This window comes from Ornithorhynchus anatinus, chromosome 16, assembly GCF_004115215.2.
Source record: "Ornithorhynchus anatinus isolate Pmale09 chromosome 16, mOrnAna1.pri.v4, whole genome shotgun sequence".
In the NCBI taxonomy this organism is placed as follows: Eukaryota; Metazoa; Chordata; class Mammalia; order Monotremata; family Ornithorhynchidae; genus Ornithorhynchus; species Ornithorhynchus anatinus.
Genome location: NC_041743.1, coordinates 40,552,963 through 40,574,005, shown reverse-complemented (window position 1 = coordinate 40,574,005; position 21,043 = coordinate 40,552,963). Strand labels below are relative to the sequence as shown.

The window sequence follows — 21,043 nt, the reverse complement described above, 5'->3', positions numbered from 1 at the left end:
ATTGTGAGGCCGTCTACGTCGGTAAGCTCCTTGTGGGTAGGAAGCTTGTCTACAAACTCTGTTATATCGTACTCTCCCAAATGCTTAGAACAGTTCTCTGGGTACAGAAAGCGCTCAATAAATATCACTGATTGATTGATCTCCTCTTCCCAGACTAACTGAGACCCCCACCCGAAAGGATGGCATTAACAGGGGAGTTCCTGTCTCGGTTAACTGGCCAAGGTAACTAATCTATTATTTCTATCATCGTAGAGCCTGGTGCATTTCGTATAACAGAACAAGTGGGCGATGGGACTCTCTGGCAATTGTCTCTCCTCTTGCCAAGCCAGGGCTCTTCCATCAGTCCACCAATCAAGGAGAGGCAGTCTTGCCCAGTGGATAGAGCATGGGGCTGGGAGTCAGAAGGACCTGGGTTCTAATCCAGGCTCCACCACTTTTCTGCTGTGCGACCTTGCGCAAGTCACTGCACTTCTTTGGGCCTTAACAATCTTATCTGTAAAGTGGGGATTAAGACTGTGAACCTTATGTGGGACGTGGATCGTGTCCAATTCGATAACTTGCATCTACCCCAGCACTGAATATAGTGCCTGGTACACAGTATATGCTTAAAAAATACCATTAAAAAAACCCAATCAATTAATCGATCGTATTGACCAAGTGTCTGCTGTGTGCAGAACACTGTACTAAGCACTTGGGAGAGAACAGTAAAGTAGGTAAACCCAATCCCTGCCCCCAAGGTGCTTAGAATAGAGCAGAGGAGCCAGACACTAAACACACGTTACAAGTAGAAGGAAGCAACTTAGTATAAAGATATGGACATAAGTGTGAATGGGCTCTTCATCCGTGTCTCACAGAGATTCTGGGGTCTATGGGACGGGCTCCATCTGAGACCAGGGCCGACCTTCATTCAGGTGTGGGGGTGAATGACTCTAGAGATGTCCGCCCGGCACAGTAAGTAAGCTTAATAAATAGGATTGAATAAATGAATGAATCGGGGTTCAGCTTGTCCCAATCTCCCCAAGCCCAAAGATGGCCAAAGCACCATGTGGGCTGAGAGAGGACACCCAGCTCTCCCTTCCAGGCCTTCCCCTAACTCTATGCCATCCATCCCTCCTCCTCTAGTCGCCCCTATGGTTTGGCCAAGAAGATGCACAGGCCTCAGCCTGAAGCAGGGGTGAGCTTCCTTCCCAGGTCTGCCGAAAACTACACCCAACAGGAACAATCAATCAGTAGGACTTAGTGAGCACTTATTTTGTGCTGAACTCTGCACTTAGTCCTTGGAAGAGTACAATAGAGTGAGTAGACATGATCCCGGCCCTCAAGGAGCTAACAAGGGAGACAGATGCTAAAATAAAATAAATCACCAATAGGAAGAAGCCACTGAATTTAAAGGTATGTGCTACAAGGGAGGGTGGGGGGATGTGTGAGTGCCCAAGTGCTTAGGGGACATGGAAGTGCTGAAGTGGCATGGGAGTGGGGCGGAAGTAGAGAGGGAAGATGAGAGGTTTGTTGGGGAAGCCTTTCTGGAGGAGATGGGATGGGATTTTGAAGACAGGGAAAGCAAGAGTCTTCTGGATGTGAAAGGGGAGTTCCAGGCAGGAAGGAGGGGAGTGAGCATGAGGTGGGTGGTGAGAGGAATGACAGAGCAAGAGTGAGGCCTGGTAAACCCCCAGGAGGCAGAGGCTATTCAGTATTGGGAGACTTGTGGTCTGACTGGTGAGAAGCAGTGTGGCGTAGGGAAAAGAGTATGGGCCCGAAAGTCAGAGGACCTGGGTTCTAATCCCAGCTCTAACAATTGCCTGCTGGGTGACCTTGAACAAGTCACTTCACTTCCCTGTACCTCAGTTCTCTCATTTGGAAATGGGGATTCAATACCTGTTCTCTCTCCTTTTCTCTCTCCTATTTAGACTGTGAGCTCCATGTGGCACCTGATTATCTTGTATCTATCCCCGCAATTAGTACAGTGCTTGGCACAGAGTAGCACTTAACAAATACCACGATTTTCATTATCATTATTGGGCAGCATGACCATTCACCTGATTTTATACTGGAAATCTAGTTTTCAGCTGGACCTTCCCCAGCCGGATATGGAACCGCCCACTGCTTTTATTTTTGGTGGCCAGCCTCTGTCCGCCTAGGCTCCGGCCACCCAGTCAAATGATTTGGAGATGGTGCCTGGGGTGCCAGGGACCCAGGAAGGGGGAATGCGATGGTCCTGGAGCAAAGCTGGGTGGCTGGGGGCGGGGAGGGGGCAGGGGAAAAATCAAAGGTCTCTCTAGCAAATGCACGAGTTCTCTCCTAACAAAGGGAGAAGTCAACATCCACCCCTGCCAGCCTTCCAGGGGGCTGTGGGAATCAGCAAGGCTCTAGGAGAGAAGGAAAACAGCTGAGAAATCATGTGGGCCATTAATGAAATTCCCCCAGAGATGGACTCCGTCCACAGCAGCAGCTCCCTCCCCGAGCCGGCCTACCCTCAGGAAGGGTAAGGGGCTGGCTGCAGCTGGCCCTCATGGGGACAGGGGGATGCAAGCGACATCCGGTAGAATGCCGGACACGCATGTGATTACCTCCTGCGTTATCTCCCTGTGGAAGCACGCTGAGTTCACCCAAGCCAAGTGTGTTCCTCTGAGTGGGAGGGACTCCTGGCCCCTTCCCTCACTCCAGAGCCATTGGGTCTCCCTTCTGGGACCCTGTAAACACAGGCACCATGTCTGAGCCTGGGAATGCGGTGGCTGGAGCCGACAAGCAAGATACCGGGCACAGGGAATCCAGTGCCACATTTATACTGGGCTGGGTCAGACATGCTGAAACCCACATTAATGGCCACCCTTTTAACAATTGCCCGTGGGTGATGGGCTGGCTTAGAATGTGGGTGTGAAATACATACAGGAGTCACCAAGCAAATGGGCAGACTGGGAGGGAATCCACAATGCATATGGTAATCCCTGGGCAAATGGGCACACCGAGAAAAAGCTCCACAATACACAGGGTAATCGCCAGGCAAACAGGCACACCGAGAGAAAGCTCCACAATAGATATGGCAGTCATCAGGAAAATGGGCACACTGAGAGAATGCTCCACAACATTTCCAGTAAACACCAAGCAAACAGGCACGCGAGGGAAAGCTCCACAATATATACGGTAATCAACTGGTAAATGGGCACGAGAGAAAATTCCACTACATACATACACAGTAACCATCAGGTAAGGAAGCACACCGATAGAAAGCTCCACAATATAAACGGTAACCACTGGCAAATGGGAAAACAGAGAGAAAGCTCCACAACATATTCAATAATCCCCAGGCACATAAGTAGATTGAGAGAAAGTGCCATATTTCTACATATATATGGTAATCGTCAAGCAAATGAACAGATCAGGAGAGACCAACGCAAGTTGCCACTTAGAAACAGCAGTAACAAAGAGAAGGGGAACCAATCCATAGCAATCAATCGATCAATCAATCCACGTACTCATTGAAAGTGACTTTCATTCATTCAATAGTATTTATTGAGCGCTTACTATGTGCAGAGCACTGTACTAAGCGCTTGGGGTGAACAAGTCGGCAACAGTGACTGCAGGCAGAGCACTGTGCTAAGCATTTGGGAGAGTACCATGAATGGTATTTATTGAGCACCTGCTGTACGCAAAGCACTGTAAATATAATAATAATGATGGCATTGGTTAAGCACTTACTATGTGCCAGGCACTGTTCTAAGCACTGGGGTAGACGCAAAATAATCAGGTTGGACACAGTCCCTGTCCCACTTGGGGCTCACAGTCTAAATAGCATGGCTCAGTGGAAAGAGCCCAGGCTTGGGAGTCAGAGGTCATGGGTTCGAATCCCCGCTCTGCCACTTGTCAGCTGTGTGACTGTGGGCAAGTCACGTCACTTCTCTGTGCCTCAGTTACCTCATCTGTAAAATGGGGATGAAGACTGTGAGCCTCACGAGGGACAACCTGATGACCCTGTATCTACCCCAGTGCTTGGAACAGTGCTTGGCACATAGTAAGCGCTTAACAAATACCAACATTTTTAAATCCCCAATTTATAGATTAGGTGACCTCAGACAAGTGACTTCCCCACTCTGGGCCGCCGCTCTGCATTTATACAACGGGGATGACAACAGCAGTATCCACAATCCGTGCTTCCTCGAGGTGTTAGGTACCCCACTGACGCCCGAGAGCTGTACAGGGAGAGCGCACTGGGAACTCTTCAGAAGCACTAATGAATCCCAAAGGACAGTTCTTGCTCGGATGGCCTAATGCCTCTGCCCGAGGCCTGGTCTCTTCACTATGCCGCTTGTGCCCAAGGCCTGGCCTCTCCATGCTGCCTCTACTTGAGGCTAGGCCTCTCTTCCCATGCTGCCTCAGCCCAAGGCCTGGCCTCTACTTCCAGGCTGCCTCTGCCCGAGGCCAGGCCTCTCCTTCCATGGCTTAGTGGATAGAGTCTGGGCCTAGGAGTCCCAAGTGCCTGGGTTCTAATCCCGGCTCTGCCACATATCTGCTGTGTGACCTTGGGCAAGTCACTTAACTTCTCTGGGCTTTAGGTACCTCATCTGCAAAATGGGGATTAAGGCTGTGAACGCTATGTCCAAACTGATTAACTTGCACCCACCCCAGTACTTAGAACAGTGCTTGGCACATAGTAAGCACTTAACAAGTATCGTAATATTATTATTATTAGTGGAAAGAGCACAGGCCTGGGTGTTGGAGGACCTGGGTTCTAATACAGGTTCCACCACTTGCCTGCTGTATGATCTTAGGCAAATCACTTCACTTCTATGTTCCTCAGTTCCTTCATCTGGAATATGGAGATTCAAGGCCCATTCTCCATCCTATTTAGACTGTGAGCCTCACATGAGACTTGATTATCATTTATCTACTCCTGCTCTTAGTACAGTGCTTGACACACAGTAAGCATTTAACAGAAACCATGATTATTACTAAATACCAGTCATTAGCGTGGTGCTCTGACCTATACATCCAGAGCTAGAATGAATGCTTGTCTATTTATGAGAAATCATATGTTAAGGCTGAGAATGCTGCTGGCAGCAGTTCAGCCGGGGCCGGTTTTTTTTTCTGTTTTGCTTTGTTTTATTTTTAATGGTATTTAATAAACGCTTAATCTGCGCCAAGCACTGTACTAAGCAACGGGATAGATCCAAGCTAATTAAGTTGGACACAGTCCATGTTCCACATAAGGCTCACAGTCTTAATCACAGTCTTGAGGCACAGAGAAGTGACTCACCCAAGGTCACAAAGCAGACAAGTTGAGGAGCCAGGATTAGAACCCAGGTCCTTCTATCAGGCCCATGCTCTATCCACTAGGCCATGCTGTTTCTCTATTCTTTGGCTCCGGATGCCAAGGGGATGTTAAAAGGGGGGACAGACATGGGTGGCAGTGGAGGAGCCCACTGTGGGACCCGGATGAGAGCATGGCATTTACAGTGGGGAATCGGGATTATTCTGCAGGTATAATAGGCCAGTTCAAGTTGAACAAGGAAGAGCACAAAGCCCTCATCAGAAAGAAAAAAGAGCCCTGGAGATAAGGCGCAAGGAACCCAGAAGGTCCTGAAAGATTGTGGAATTGTTCCATTTCCAAACATAAATGAAATCCACCGCTTAGCTTGGGTCAGGGGTGGGGGTTGCTGGGAACCTGGGTATAGAGGTGCTGCGGAGCTATGGGGCAGAGGTACAGTCCGGGGTGGGGGACAACGCATGCGTGCCCCTGTGCTGGGATGCCTGGATCCCCTCACTAGCGGCCTCTCTGCCCTGATTTATTACCAGGCCGAAGGGACTGGGCAAGCACAAGTGCGCGACCTCCCACTACGGGCTGAATGGGCCAGTGTTCTCCAGCCCAGAACCCGGACCACGCTCTTCAAGATGCACTTTGAGGCTCTGTGCTCACTCCACCTCAACTCTTTGGTCTTCTCACCTGCGCCTCCCCAACGCGCTCTCTTCGGTCCTCACAAGCCAACCTTCCCCACTGGAGCGCGCTCGCCACTCTTCAACCTCTGTCCTCTCCCCTCCTCCCAAAGGTGGGGGGCTCCTCACCCCTCCCCAAACCAGCAGTCCTCAGCGGTTCCCTCCTTGAAGTCCACCTCCTCCAACATGCCTCTCGGATTCATCCCCTGCATCCCAGGCCATCCAAATCCATCAGCCACCTCTCCCCCTCAGAGATCTTCTCCTACCATCCTCAGCACTTCAGTACAAACTCTAATCAGTCAATCACTCAGTGGTATTTAGTGAGCACTTACTGTCAGCAGAGTACTGTACTTAGCACTTGGGAAAGTAGATAGAGTTCGAAAATAGAGTTGGAAATAGAGTAAATAGAGTTGGAAGACATAATCCCTGCTCACAAGGACCTAACAGTCTACAGGTGGAGGCAAATGTTAAAATAAATCACAGATAAGGGGAATGGCAGAATACAAGAAGATATACACAAGTGCTGGGGGCGTTGAGGGTGGGATGAATATCAAGAGGGTACAGATCCGAGCGCATAGGTGACACAGAGGGGGAGGGAGATGAGGATTTAGGCAGGAAAGGCCTCTTCATGGAGACGTGATTTACATTCATTTACTTATTTTGATTACTCTGTATATACTTTTGTGACTCTGTCTCCCCCATTAGAGTGAGAACTTCTTGTGAGCAGGGAATGTTTCACTTTATTGTTTTGTACTTTCCCAAGTGCTTAGTGCAGTGCACCGTGCCCAGTAGGTGGTCAGTAAATATAACTATTACTACTACAAAAACAACAATGATTACTACTATTGCTACCATCACCACTAGTAGCACAATGACTTAGCCAAGCAGACAACCAGGAGTTGGCCTTTGGCCCTGCGCTTAAAAGGATGGATGAAGAAGGAAAATCAATCAATAGCATTTATTGACTATACACTGTGTGCAGAGACCTATACAGAGTACTTGGCAGAGTAAAATAGAACGAGTAGATTCGATCGCTGCCCTCAGGGAGATTTCAGTCTAGCAGGGGTAGACAGAAAGTGGAATAAACAAGGGATCACCTTCTCCCAGCTCCAAACTACTCTCAGCCTGCCCAGCCCTGGACGCTGCACCGGCCGGGAAATCCCGGGAACTTTGTTCCCCTGCAGTGCCCGAGAGAAGTCACCCTGCCGAAAGCTGAACACGTGACATTCAAGTTTACCTGTTAGCAGCCTGGACAACCCTACCCAATCTCGCCCCACTGGACCCCCACCCTCTTGCCTCCCTGCTATACCTGAAAAAGTCAAGTTGGCTCAGGACCCCGGCCCATGGTAGCCCAGTCCTGGACCCCCTAGTTCTTGGCAGTCCAGCTCACACTCCCAACCCCCCAGTCTATGGCAGGCCAGCCCATGTTCCTCCAGGTCCCAGAAGCCCAGCCCCCATTCCCCCAGCCCCTGGAAGCCCAGATCATGGCAGCCCATCCCACAACCCCCTAGCTCCTGGCATCCTGGCTCCCGGCAGCCCACCTCATGTCCTCTCAGCCCCTGGCAGCCCAGAATATGGCACCCAATCCCCAGCAGCCCAAGTTTATTTTATGTTCCCTTCCCTTCCCCAGCACTGAGGAATGGGTGGAAGGTGGGGGGAAGACAGAGAGAGGAAATCACCAAAAGCCACACTCAGTCTGCTTACTCTCTCCCCTCCCCTCCCCTAACACTCCTATTTGATAATGCTATCACATTAATCATTTGCTGATTAGACGGGTCCAGGTCACAGAGGTCAGTGTTTAGCGTGCACGTGGGTTGGCAGGAAGCATTTCCAGGTCAGGGTTTGCCCTCACTTCCTGGCCAGAGACCAGGTGGCACTGGCATTCCATGCCCTGGTTTCAACCTCAAGGACCACTGAGAGTTCAGGCTTCAGGCCTGGGCCAGATGGCCCTTGGTTCTAGTTGGGGCAGTGGGAGGAACGAGGTCTGAGGAATGGACCTCTCACATCTGCCTCTCAGGCTCTCTGTTTGCTTCTTTATGCACTTAGAACAGTGCATTACTCCCAGAGGTGCCTAAGAATAGTATTTATGGAGCACTTACTGTGTGCAGAGCACTATATTAAGCACTTGGGAGAGTACAATAGAGCAGAGTTCGTACGAGGATTCCCTCCCCACAAGGAGCTACTATTCTTACTAGTGCTGAAGCAAAAGGACCTGAAACAAGATCTGAGAGTTCAACCGATGATATTTATTGGGCCTTACTATAGGCAGGGCTCTATACTAAGCGCCTGGGAGAGGATGGTAGAGCCGGCAGAGACGAGCCCTGCCCACAAGCAGCTTACAAGAGTTAAAGGAACAGAGTGGGGTTAGGGTTTACGCTAAAGAAAATCTACCTGAAATCAAATAGCAAGCGGAGAAGCTGACCTTGTTATTTTTGTTGAACGCAGGGCACTGAGAGTCCAAATAAAGACCCCACCCCAAGCTTGCAAACTTTGACCTTGGCAACTGTACGTTAGTCGGGGGGCTGTGAAGTGGGAGAGGTAGGCAAGGGAAGAGAGTTTGAGGGTAGACCTCCCCACTGCTGCCCAGCAACTTGTAACATTTATACTACAAAACCTAAAATTCCAGGAGAATTACATGGAGGACAATGGCCTTACAGAGCATTCCCAGCTTGGACAGAGAAGTCCAAGTATTTACAGTTCATTCATTCATTCAATCGTATTTCTTGAGCACTTACAGTGTGCAAAAGCACCGTTCTAAGCGCTTGGGAGAGTACAATATAAAAACAAGCAGACACATTCTCTGCCCATAACGAGCAAGGACTTGAGGAGACGGTTGGCGTGAGCTGCGTTGGGCAGTTTAGGCAGGACAGAGACATGTGTCTATTTGTAGGAAGTTTCTAAGGAAAGCTGACAGACAGGAGGGTCTGACCAGGTTGACTTTTGAAGCATGGGGGGTGGAGGAGGGGGGTGGGAAAGAGAGAGTGAGTGAGTGTGTGCGTGTTGGGACGAAGAGAGAGACAAACAGGAGTGAACGTGAGCAAGTCCCCAGGCCCCAAGGTGATGCCTTGGTGTTGGGCTCATTGTTGCAGGACGTGGAGAGGGGACAGCTCAGAGGCCCAGTTTTGACCAGGTCAGGCTGGGTGGGAAGTGTAGGAGGGTGGAAACGGAACAACAGCGCTGATGGAGCCCAGCAGGGTGGTCCCGATTCCTTACTGCCCTCTGCCAGCCCCCGCCAGTCCGGCTCATACCTGCCTGGGGGAAGAAATGGGGCATTTCCCGGCGTTCCCCCAACTGTTCGCACTCGAGGAACCAATGCCTCATTCCCCAGCTCCTGCTCCACCTCAGGGCCTCAGCCAGAGTAAGGCAGCTCCTCTGACTGATGCCGCCACATCCTGCCCGCTCCATCCTCTGAGACGCTCAGGCTTCTGCCCACACAGCTCACCCCACATTGCCCCCGCAGTACTGGTCTGAGTTGTCGCCTGCTTCAGAGGGAGGATGTGTTGGTTGGACGTAGGCCCCGCAGCGGGAGAATGGGGCCGGCGGTGACATCTGCAGGACTGGATTGGCTCACTGGGTGCCCTTTCTGGCTCACGGCCTACAAGGAGGAGCATGGCCTTCTCTGGATGGGGCCACAGGGGGACAGCAAGCCTACTCCTACAACCACAACTTACTCAACACCGTGATCGCCACTTTGCCTCAGTCCCCCGCAGTCCGGGCCCCGTCCTCCAAAATCGGGTTATGCCAGGGGCGGGTTCTGGCCTCTAAGTGGGCAGGGAATCAGGGTGGAGATAACACCGCATCTGGACCCAGGTCCCGGGAACTCGATCCGCCAGCGTACGGACCAGGGCCTCGGTCTTAGGCTCAGACCTGGGGGTATGCCGGGCCCTGGAATTAATCTTCAGTGATCTCTTTGCTCCTCCCTGCTAACCACTCCAATCTCCACCCCACAGGTCCACAGCCCAGAGCAAGTCATGTCCCCCCCACCTATAGAGCACAGCAAGAGGGTGGCAGAGGGAAGAGGGGTGGGGCGAGGACTGTGAGCCCCCATCCCAGTATTCCATTCAAAGTCTGAGCTGAAGGGGAGAGAGTGCCACAAGAAAGCTGAAGAGTCCACAACCCCGACTGGCCCAGGGAAATGGGCAGCAAAGCCCCCATGAGGGGGTTACCAAGGAGCTTTGCTGTTTGTCCACATCTTCCCCGGCGGTCCCAGTGGGCTCTGGCCTCAGGACCCCATACATCAACAGGCGGGAAGACGACAGCTGATTATCTGCTGTGTTTAATCTGTGGACTCATTTTTCGTGGCACCGAAACTAAAGTGGGCAGCACCATTGGTGGGTTGAGACTAGGCACCCATCCATCTTGCTCCCTGGCCCTCACAGACACCCACGACTGTCCCTCTCCATCCTCCCCTCCCCAGCAGAGCTCTGGAAATTTCAGTGTTGGGGGATACCAACTCCCCAGCTTGAGGCCGCCGATTCCTCGCTGGCCTCATCAGGTGGCCCCCCGGAGCCAGAGAAAGTGAGCCACCCTGCCTGAGGCCAGGATCCCCAACTATCATGCACCCTGGTAGAAAGTCCCATCTCCCCCCAACCTGGACACCGGCCTAGGAGGGAAGGTTTGAGAGAGGGTTGGAATGAAGTGGGTGGGAGACAGGCCAGAAACTCTCCATCAGCTATGGGGGACCCATCATCCTGGGCATTGGGGATAATCCTATCAGTTGGTGACACTTCCTTGGAGACAAATTCTTCTCTCCAGGGCCCTATAGTGCTGCTCACCAAGCCACAAAACCTCTTTGCCGCTGATGGAAGCCGGGGGCCGAGATCCAAACAGTCAACACAAGTTCAGACTGCTTACTCAAATCTGTCTCTCTGCCCACTGACCAGAGAATCTCTCCCAAACCCACCTCTAGGGAGAATCTGGCCTTTTTCAGGTGTGTGAGGACCTGTTCCCGCTTATCTTAGCTGCTTCCCCTTCCCATCACAAGAAGACACAAGAGGTGAGAGGGCGGTAAGCAAAAACAAAAAAATGAAGACAACTGCCAAAAACCATGAAGACAATCGCTTTTGAAAAGGAATGGTCCTCTTCTAGTCCTGAGGGATGGGTAAGAGGGATCCCTCATCCATGAGGGAATAGGCCAATTTAACTATGTCTAGCCACAATTTAAACATGTCTAGACACAGAGTAAATTAGCTTAGTCACAGTGTGCGTTTGCCCAGTCCCAGTGTAAAGATGCCTAGCCACAACTACAATAAACATAGCCACAAATGAAATACCGTAGCCATAATGTAAATATGTAGAGTCAAAAGAACTCCCCTGAGATTACTCTCAACCTTTAACCTCCCCAACCTGAGGACAATATAAACCTCCAAGGGAGGAGGAGAAGGAGGAGGAGGAGAAAGAGGAAAAGGAGAAGTAAAGAGAGAGGGAAGAGGAGGAGGAGAAGGAGAGTCATGACTCTTGAGGGAAAGAGCGGGCTCAGACCAGCTAGTGTTGAAATTGAAAAGAGATTCTGCTGAACTGAACTGTAGCTCAATCCCTCACTCTGCAATGGGGGCTGTTTTGTTTTTTGTTTTGCCAGTCCGGGCCAAGAAGGCCCAGGAGGAGACATTTTCCTGGCATGTCATGACCCACACATTGGCGAGCGGTTTCCTCGCTGACTTACACACGCAGCCTGGCTTCTTAGCAGACCACTGATTATTCTTTTGGCAGGTTATAGCTTTCTGGCCCACCAGCTCGAAGGCGGGCTGGCATTCGAACTTCAGAGTGTCCCCGTGATGGAACCGGGACCCTTCCCTCCGTCCGAACGCGGGGACTCCTGGGTCTCCACAGCTCCCCTGATCAATTTCTGAAAGAGAAGGAAACACAAATTAGAGACAGGGGAGAGAGGCGCCTTTGCTCCTTTAGACTGTAAACTCCTTGTGGGCAAGGGAATATGGCAACCAACTCTGTTATGTTGTACTCTCCCCAACATTGAGTTCAGTGCTCTGCACGCACTAAGCACTTAATAAATTCCACTGATTGATTGCGCCTCGACTGTCCTCTGGCAGTTGTCCCATGTGGCTCATGTGCTCCATGTGTATTGTGGGTACCATGGGCACTATACTCTCTGCTTATTCCTGGTCACTGCCCACAGTTAACATGGCGTGCTTCCTGTGGTACCCAGGAAGGTTTGGAAATGTCATCTAGAGCACTTCACATGGCCCAGTAAAGACCTCGTAACTTTCCGCACTCAGAATTCCCCTGCCTCTTCATAGGGCAACTCGTCCGACCCCCTGCGCCTCCACCTGGGGCAGCAACCGAATATGCCAGGATTCAGTCTTTCCTCAAAGAGATTTCACAATTTCCTTTGGCCATCTGATGATCAGACAACCTAATAATAATGATGACTATGGTATTTGTTCAGCACTTACTTCCGTGTCAAGCACTGTACTAAGGTGGATGCAAGATAATCAGATCAGATACAACCTCTATCCCATATGGGGCTCATGCTCTAAAGAGAGAGAACAGGGATTTACTCCCCATTCTAAGATGAGGAAACTGAGGCCTAGAAAATGCAGTGACTTGCCCTAGGTCACACAGCAAGCAAGCACCGGAGTTGGGCTCAGAAACCAGGTGCTCCGACTCCCAGGTTCGGATGCTTTCCACTAGGACACGCTTCTTTTCCTTGGACATCCTGGACTTTAAACCAAGACACTGATGATTGAGTTCATTCGAAAGACTTCTAACACCATATCACTATCAAGTACAGGCAGCGGTGATAGTAATTATGGTATTATTAAGTGCTTACTTTGCTATGGACGGGGAACATGTCTACCAACTCTGTTGCATTGTACTCTCCCAAGGGTTTAGTACAGTGCCCTGAAAATAGTAAGCACTCAATAAATATGATTGATTGCTAGTAAGTGCTGGGGCAGAGCCCTCCCTGGGCTCACAATCTTATTCCCACTGTATAAAGAAATGGAGCAGGCCAATGTCAGAACGGGGATTAGAACCCAGTTCTCCAGACTCCCAGTCCTTTGCTCTTTCCACTAGGCCACGCTGTCTTCCAGTTGAAGTGGCAGAAATGGTATTTACTGAGTTCTCACAGAGTGCACTACACCCCATTTAGCTGGATCTGTACCCTTCCAGCACTTGATAGTCACCCCACCGCCCTTAGGCACACGGGCATAATTTATTCTAACCTCTGTCTCCCTCTCTAGATGGTAAACTCCTTCTGGGCACAGAGTAGGCCGACTGACTCTGTCACACTGTACACCCCCATCTTGGTATAGTGCTCTACACACACAGAATAAGTGTGCTCAATAAATACCACTGATCGATGGATTACCACGGAGGTCCAAGCCAGACTGGGAAAAGTGGTTCAAGCGTTGGGGGTGGATATAAGGACGATGGGGACGATGTGGGGAAATGGGCTTCCGCATACTTCACCAAGCCTGCAGCTTGACAGGAAATCTCCCTGAGTCAGGCATGGCAAGCTCCTTGAGGACAGGGATCATTTCTAACCAACTCTCTGCGACCTTGGGCAAGTCACTTCACTTCTCTGTGTCTCAATTTCCTCATCTGTAAAATGGGGATTCAATACCTGTTCTTCCTCCTACTTGGATTATAGGCCCCCTGGGGGACGGGGACTATGTCAAACCTGATTAACTTATATTTACCCCAGCACTTAGTACAGTGCTTGACACGTATTGATCGCTTAACACATACCCTTAAAAAACCTCTCACAACTCTATGGTATCGTACTCTCCCAAGCACTTATAACAGTTCTCTGCCCATAGGAAGCGCTCAATAAATTCCATCGAGCGACTGACTGAAACCATGTGTCCTCAGACAAGGGTTTTGCAATCCCCGTTTTGTCTCTGTGGGAACCAAAGGTGTATTTTTTTTTGAGGAAACAGAGCGGGCTATGGGAAAAGGTGGGGGTCTGCGGTCCCCAAAGCTGCTCTGGGGACATCCAGATGCTGAGCTCAGAACCGGAACTCAGGACTGGGCCAGTAAAGACTCAAGTGGTCCAGCATTGCTGCTGCTTCAGGTGTGATGCTACAGGGACCAAGTGACCCTCTGAGAGATGCATGAATTGCCTCTTCCTGACCTTTCTGGGACCTCCAGGCCCAACGCCTCGAATGGCCGGGAAAACATCTGGGGTTTCCCCCTCAGGTGGGCTTGGCCATTTCAGGTCCTCCCGGCCCTGCCCATGGGGGCTGCCCAGAACAGCCACTTGCAGGGCACAGGCAGAACGCAATCCGCTTCTGGGAAGCCCCTAGCCGACAGCTGCCTTTGGGAAAGACGAGGCTGGCTGGATTCAGAAATGACCAATAGAAATACGCCCCGGCTCATGGGAGCCAGGTGCATTGGAATCTTCCCCCTGATTGGTCTTTCTAGCCCCAGAAGGATAACGGATGGGAAGGCCAGGTGTAATGGAAAACAGGTCTTACTTAGCAGCCACCTTTCCAACCAGAAAGCTTTCCTTCCTTTCTTCCCTCCTTCCATTCTCTTCCTTTCCTCCCAGTCCCAGCCCCCATTAGCGTTCACTGGTCCTGAAGGTGTTGCTGGCTAGACCCTCGGCCAGACCCAGGACAGGAGGGGGGCCACAGGCAGGGGCTGTCTAAACACCCACCTCCCTCTGTGTATTATTTCTAACTCAGGAGATGGCTCTCTCGGCTCCCCTCTCCCCTGCGGACTCTACCTGAACCACCAATGGTGTCCGCTGCCTTCCACTGGGGCCCAGTGGTTAGCACAGTGCTTGGCAGGTAGAAAGCATTTAAATCCCACAATGATCATCAATAATCATGTTCAATAATTTCAATTACATAATCATACGATTATACTGTAATTGATAAGCACGGTGCTAAGTGCTAGGGTCAAACCAATCCAATCCGATCCAACTTCTGAGGTCCCTCCCCAAACTATCACCCTTCTCCACCTTCCACAACACCTCATATGCTCCCAAGAGACCGGCTCAGGTTCCATCCTGAGTGGCTCACGACTCTCCCTCTTCTGAGGTAGCATTCCGATCCTTGGAAACCTCTCCATCTGCCGGCTGCTCTTTCCTTGAGAAAACAGCTCTCCACATGATCTCCCACAAGTACTGTTGAGGACAAAAACCTATTCGCCTTCCATTGTGAGGAAAGTGTTTGTTTCCATCTTTCCTCTCTGCAATTTTATCCAGCTCTTCCCTGTCCTCCCTCCTATCCACTAGACTGTAAACTCCTTGTTGGCAGGAAGCGTTTCTATCAACTCTGTTGTACTGGACACCCACCCAAATTAGCACAGTGCCCCGCACACAGAAAGTACTCGATAAATACCACTGATTTGAACGGTGGCCCATGTCTGCAACACTGTTTTGGACTACTGTAGAGTCTCTGACCATCAAATTCCCCTCATCTGTTCCTGAGGAGATGGGTGGGCCGGTGTTATGTTGAGGCAAAGGATCGGAAACAGGCATATTATATTTTGAGTCCAGGGGAACTTGTGGCCGCCATTTTCTGTTACGTGGGTTCATACAATTCTACTTCAAGAGAGGACTCTGTCCGCCTGTCTGTCTTTCTCTCTCTCTCTCCCTGACTGTGTCACTATTTGAAAAGAGTCCTGTGCCCTTTAAAGACAGCTTTGGCATTCCATCATTATCAATCTATCATCAGTGAAACTTATTAAGCACTTACTATGGGCAGAGCACTGTACTAAGCGCTCCAGAGAGTACAGTAAAACAGCATCGGCAGACCCATTCCCTGTTCACAGTGAGCTTACGGTTTAGTGGGGGAGCTTACAGTCTAGTGAGAAACAGTGTGGCTTAGTGGAAAGAGCACTGTCTGGGGAGTCAGAGCACCTGGGTTCTAATCCCAGCTCTGCGGCTTATCTGCTGTGTGACCTTGGGCAAGTCATTTAACTTCCCTGTGCCTCAGTTCCCTCATCTGCAAAATGAGGATTCAATACTTGCTCTCTCTCCTACTTAGACTGTGAGTCCCATGTGGGACCCAATTATCTGATTACTCTAGCACTTAGCACAGTGCTCGGCACATACTGAACTCTTAGCAAACATCATAAGTACTATTATTATTATCACTTGGACTCCATCTCAGTCATTCATTCAAAGGAACTGGGGCCCCTCTTTTCCCACTACTCCTTTGAGAAATACCTTTGATGTGGTTGAGATGACAATGACCGACAGGAGAAATCTTAAATGGGCAGAGGGGTCAGAAGCAGTGTGACCTAAGAGAAAGGGCCCAGGTCTGGGAGTCAGGAGGCCTGGGTTCTAATCCCAGCTCTGTCACCTGTCTTCTGTGTGACCTTGGTCAAGTCATTTCACTTCCTCTGTGCCTCATCTGTAAAATGGGGAGTAAGACTGTGAGACCCATGTGGGCCTGGGACTGTGTCCAAACCAATTTGCTTATATCCACCCCAGCTCTTACTAGAGTGCCTGATACATTGTAAGAACTTAGCTAAAAACACAATATTATTATTATTATGTCTAGCCTGGTGCTTAGTATAGTGCTTAGCTTATAGTAAGTGCTTAACAAATACCTCAGTTATTATCATTCTACCCATGTGAGTCCAGCCTTTCTTATAATAATAATAATTATGGCATTTGTTAAGCACTTACTCCGTGCGAAGCTCTGTTCTAAGCACTGGGGGGGATACAAGGTGATCAGGTTGTCCCAAGTGGGGCTCACAGTCTTAATCCCCATTTTACAGATGAGGTAACTGAGGCACAAAGAAGTTAAGTGACTTGCCCTAAGTCACACAGCTGACAAGCAGTGGGGTGCGGATTAGAACCCATGACCTTGGAGTCCCAAGCCCATGCTCTTTCCACTGAGCCACGCTGCCTCTCTTACGTGATCTGATAATCCCACTGGCTGGCCTAGGGATCTACCGGACTATTAGGAGCTAAGCATGAGAAAAGGCTTAGGGGAGAAAACAAGGGCATTGCTGATTCCTAAATATGCACTGACATTAGTCAAGATATGCTCATCTTTTATAAATAATGAGCATTTGGGGTCCTATATCTCATTAGCAAATGGCTTACTATTTCTTCAGCTCACAGCATTCCTCTCAAACACCCTGGGAAAAAAAAAAAGGCATTTCTTTTATTAATTTGGATGCTTGTGGTCAGAGTGTAGACAAAGCCATATTTGAAAACACGTTCACTAGACCAAAATAGCGGCCTCCAGACAAGCAAAAAAAAAAATAAAAAATGAGAGAGTTGAGTCTACGAAGCTCCATGAGAGACAGGACTGTGTCTAAGCAAATTAACTTGTACCAGCTCAGCACTTAGCATATAGTAAGTGCTTGATACTAGAAATATTTTCAGTAGTCTGGCTTGGAGACCTGGATTCTAGACCCACTTCAGCCATCTACCTACTCTGTGACCTTGGGCAAGTCATTTCAGCTCCCTGGGCCTCAGTTTCCTCATTTGGGCAATGGGGATATGATCCAAACTCTCCCTGTCCTTTAGACTATAGCCCTGTAAGGGACCGGAATGGAGTCTGAGCTGATGATCTTACATCTGCGCCAAGGCAGACCAAAGTGTTCTAATAAGAATAATAATAACAGTGGTATTTGTTACTCACTAAGTGCCAAACACTGTGCTAAGTGCTGGGGCTCACAGTCTCAGTAGGAGGGAGAACAGGTCTTTGCAGATGAGAGAAGTGAGGCACAGAGAAGTTAAATGATTTGCCCAAGGTCCCACAGCTGGCAGATCCAGGATTAGAACCAGGTCCTTAGTCTCAGGCCATGCCGTTTCCCCCCTAGTAAGGGCTTAATAATAATAATGTTGGTATTTGTTAAGCGCTTACTATGTGCAGAGCACTGTTCTAAGCGCTGGGGTAGACACAGGGTAATCAGGTTGTCCCACGTGAGGCTCACGGTCTTAATCCCCATTTTACAGATGAGGTCACTGAGGCACAGAGAAGTGAAGTGATTTGCCCACAGTCACACAGCTGACAAGTGGCAGATCCTGGATTTGAAGCCATGACCTCTGACTCCCAAGCCCATGCTCTTTCCACTGAGCCACACTGCTTCTAAAGGGTGGAACCTCTCACACTGTCCCTCGCTCTCACCTCACCCCTGGTGGACCCCTTGCTCATGCCCCTGCCCAGAACTACCCCACTTCAAGTCTGATGGACAATAATAATAATAATGATTATAACTGTAGCATTTGTTAAGCACTTACTATGTTCTAAGCTCTGGGGTAGATACAAGCTGATCAGACCAGACACAGTCCCTGTCCAAAGTAAGTGCTCCACAAATATCACTGATGGATTGAAATAAAAATAATTGTGCTATTTATTAAGCATTTACTATGTGTCAAGCACTGTACTAAGCGCTGGAATGGATACAAGCAAATCAGGTTGGTCACTGGGGCTCACAGTCCCAATCCCCATTTTATAGAGGAGGTAACTGAGGCACAGAGAAGCAAAGTGACTTGCCCACAGTCACACAGCAGACAAGTGGGGGGCGGGGATTAGAATCTATGGCCTTCTGACTCCCAGGCCCACGGACTCTCTACTACACCACGCCGTTTCTCATAATAATAATAATGTTGGCATTTAAGCACTTACTATGTGCAGAGCATTGTTCTAAGCGCTGGGGGAGATACAGGGTAATCAGGTAGTCCCACGTGAGGCTCACAGTCTTAATCCCCATTTTACAGATGAGGTAACTGAAGCACAGAGAAGTTACGTGACTTGCCCACAGTCACACAGCTGTCGAGTGGCAGAGCCGGCATTCGAACCCACGACCTCTGACTCCCAAGCCCAGGTTCTTTCCACTGAGCCACAGACACCGCTCCTGGCTGTTCCATCGTTCCCAGCAGTAGCTGCTGGGAGAAGAAATTTCCTGAGAAATTTCTTCCAGTGTCCAGTCTGCCCCGGCTCTCTGGGATGCATTTCCAAGTTCATTCCGTGGCCCACTGAGCTGGAAAGTGGTAACCGGAGGTCAGCAGGGGGCAGATGCCAGGGCCGGAAGGACGGGGGAAGAGGCAGAGGGAAACCCATTATCCATAAATGCTCCTCGAACAGCCCGCAAACGCCCATTAGGGAGGTCAGCTGGCATGTAAAGTTGCAGCCGTGAAGCACTACCGGAAACCGACTGGGGTTCAGACGAGGTATGTGCTGACCATTGCCTTCTGGCAGGAGCCATTTTCGAGCAGGCCACTGACAGGGGCTCCAGGAGTGCCTGGGCATGGGTTGGTGGCCATGAACAGAGAAGCAGCATGGCTCAGCGGAAAGAGCCTGGGCTTTGGAGTCAGAGGTCATGGGTTCGAATCCTGGCTCTGCCACTTGTCAGCTGCGTGACTGTGGGCTAGTCACTTAACTTCTCTGTGCCTCAGTGACCTCATCTGCAAAATGGGGATTAACCGTGAGCCTCACGTGGGACAACCTGATGACCCTGTATCTACCGCAGCGCTTAGAACAGTGCTCTGCACATAGTAAGCGCTTAACAAATACCAACGTTATTATTATTATTACCCTGGTGACTGGGCGGGATTAATCGATCCAACAGTTCACAGTATCAATTAGGCGCTTACTTTGGCCACGGCACTGCGTTCAACACTTGGAAGAGTATAAATAGAATACAAATAGACACAAGTTTCCGGCCTAGCCGGGGAGAAATACGCTGAAATAAATTGTAGGAAGCACTGGGGTATAAAAATATGTACATAACTGCTACCAGGGACTGGGCAGGGGTGAGAACTCAAGTGTCTAGGTGATGTGAAGGTCTTATGAGGCAGTTGAGGGGGAAGCAGGGTGGGGAGTTGAGAGATTAATCAAAGACGGCTTCTTGGAGGAGCTATGATTTCGGAAGGGCTTTGAACATGGGGAGAGCAGTGATCTGCCAGAAGTGAAGAGGGATGGACTTCCACGGAGGAGGGAGGGTGGGAGCACAAGGTGAGAGAGATGAGAGTGAGGCACAGGAAGCAGGTTGGCATGAGAGAGGTAGGGTGGGATGTAGTGGGAGAGGAGCAGGAAAAGTAGAGGGGAGAGCTGATGGAGTACCTGAGCAAGGCACTCAATAAGGCAGAGTAAGTGCTTACTAAATACCATCACCTTTGTTATTATTATTAGGTGGGCCTTTTGGAAAAGATGTTTTCCTAGCAGGGGCAGGGCATGTCTTGAGAAGCAGCGTGGCTCACTGGAAAGAGCACGGGCTTTGGAGTCAGAGGTCATGGGTTCAAACCCCAGCTCTGCCACTTGCCAGCTGTGTGACTTTGGGCAAGTCACTTAACTTCTCGGTGCCTCAGTTCCCTCATCTGTAAAATGGGGATTAAGACTGTGAGCCCCACGTGGGCCAACCTGATTCCCCTGTGTCTACCCCAGCGCTCAGAACAGTGCTTGGCACATAGTAAGCGCTTAACAAATACCAACATTATTATTGAAATTCATCTGACGCGCCTGGCTTTTTCTTCTTTCCAGGATGGAGAATGGGGAGAAAAAGCCAGGAAGCATTTGTCCCCCTCCCCACCTCTGGGGCGGGGGGAGGCACTCTTTTTCTTCTCGCCCCAGTGGCACTGGTCCAAACACGTAGCCCAATTCTTCCCTACACCCCCACTTCTCCAACCCAGGGACCAGACGGTGACTAATCAGAACAAACAGTCCTTGCTGATCCTGATACCGACCACCCTATCCCTTAATGATAATCCTTGTGGTATTTCTTAAGCGCTTACTGTGTGCCAAGCACTGTTCTAAGAGCTGGGGAAGACACAGGCTCATCGGGCTGGACGTAGTCCCTTTCCCACATAGGGTTCACAGTCTAAATCCCCACTTTACAGATGAGGGAACTGAGGCCCAGAGCCATGAAGTGACTTGCCCAAGATCACACAACAGATAAATGGATTAGAATCCAGGTCCTTCAGACTCCCAGGCCCGTTGCGTGGCTCAGTGGAAAGAGCCTGGGCTTGGGAGTCGGAGGTCATGGGTTCGAATCCCCGCTCTGCCACCTGTCAGCTGTGTGACTGTGGGCTAGTCACTTAACTTCTCTGTGCCTCAGTGACCTCATCTGCAAAATGGGGATTAACTGTGAGCCTCACGTGGGACAACCTGATTACCCTGTATCTACCCCAGCGCTTAGAACAGTGCTCTGCACATAGTAAGTGCTTAACAAATACCAACATTATTAT

General features: G+C 50.1%; 1 protein-coding gene across 1 annotated transcript in view; it reads right to left on the bottom strand.

The window, feature by feature from the left end:
- The window catches only part of CSMD2 (CUB and Sushi multiple domains 2), a 299,960-nt gene that overhangs the window by 122,059 nt on the left and 156,858 nt on the right, over positions 1 to 21,043 (bottom strand). The window contains 1 exon segment of the mRNA XM_029080287.1: positions 11,591 to 11,773. Coding sequence (XP_028936120.1) covers positions 11,591 to 11,773 — 183 coding nt within the window.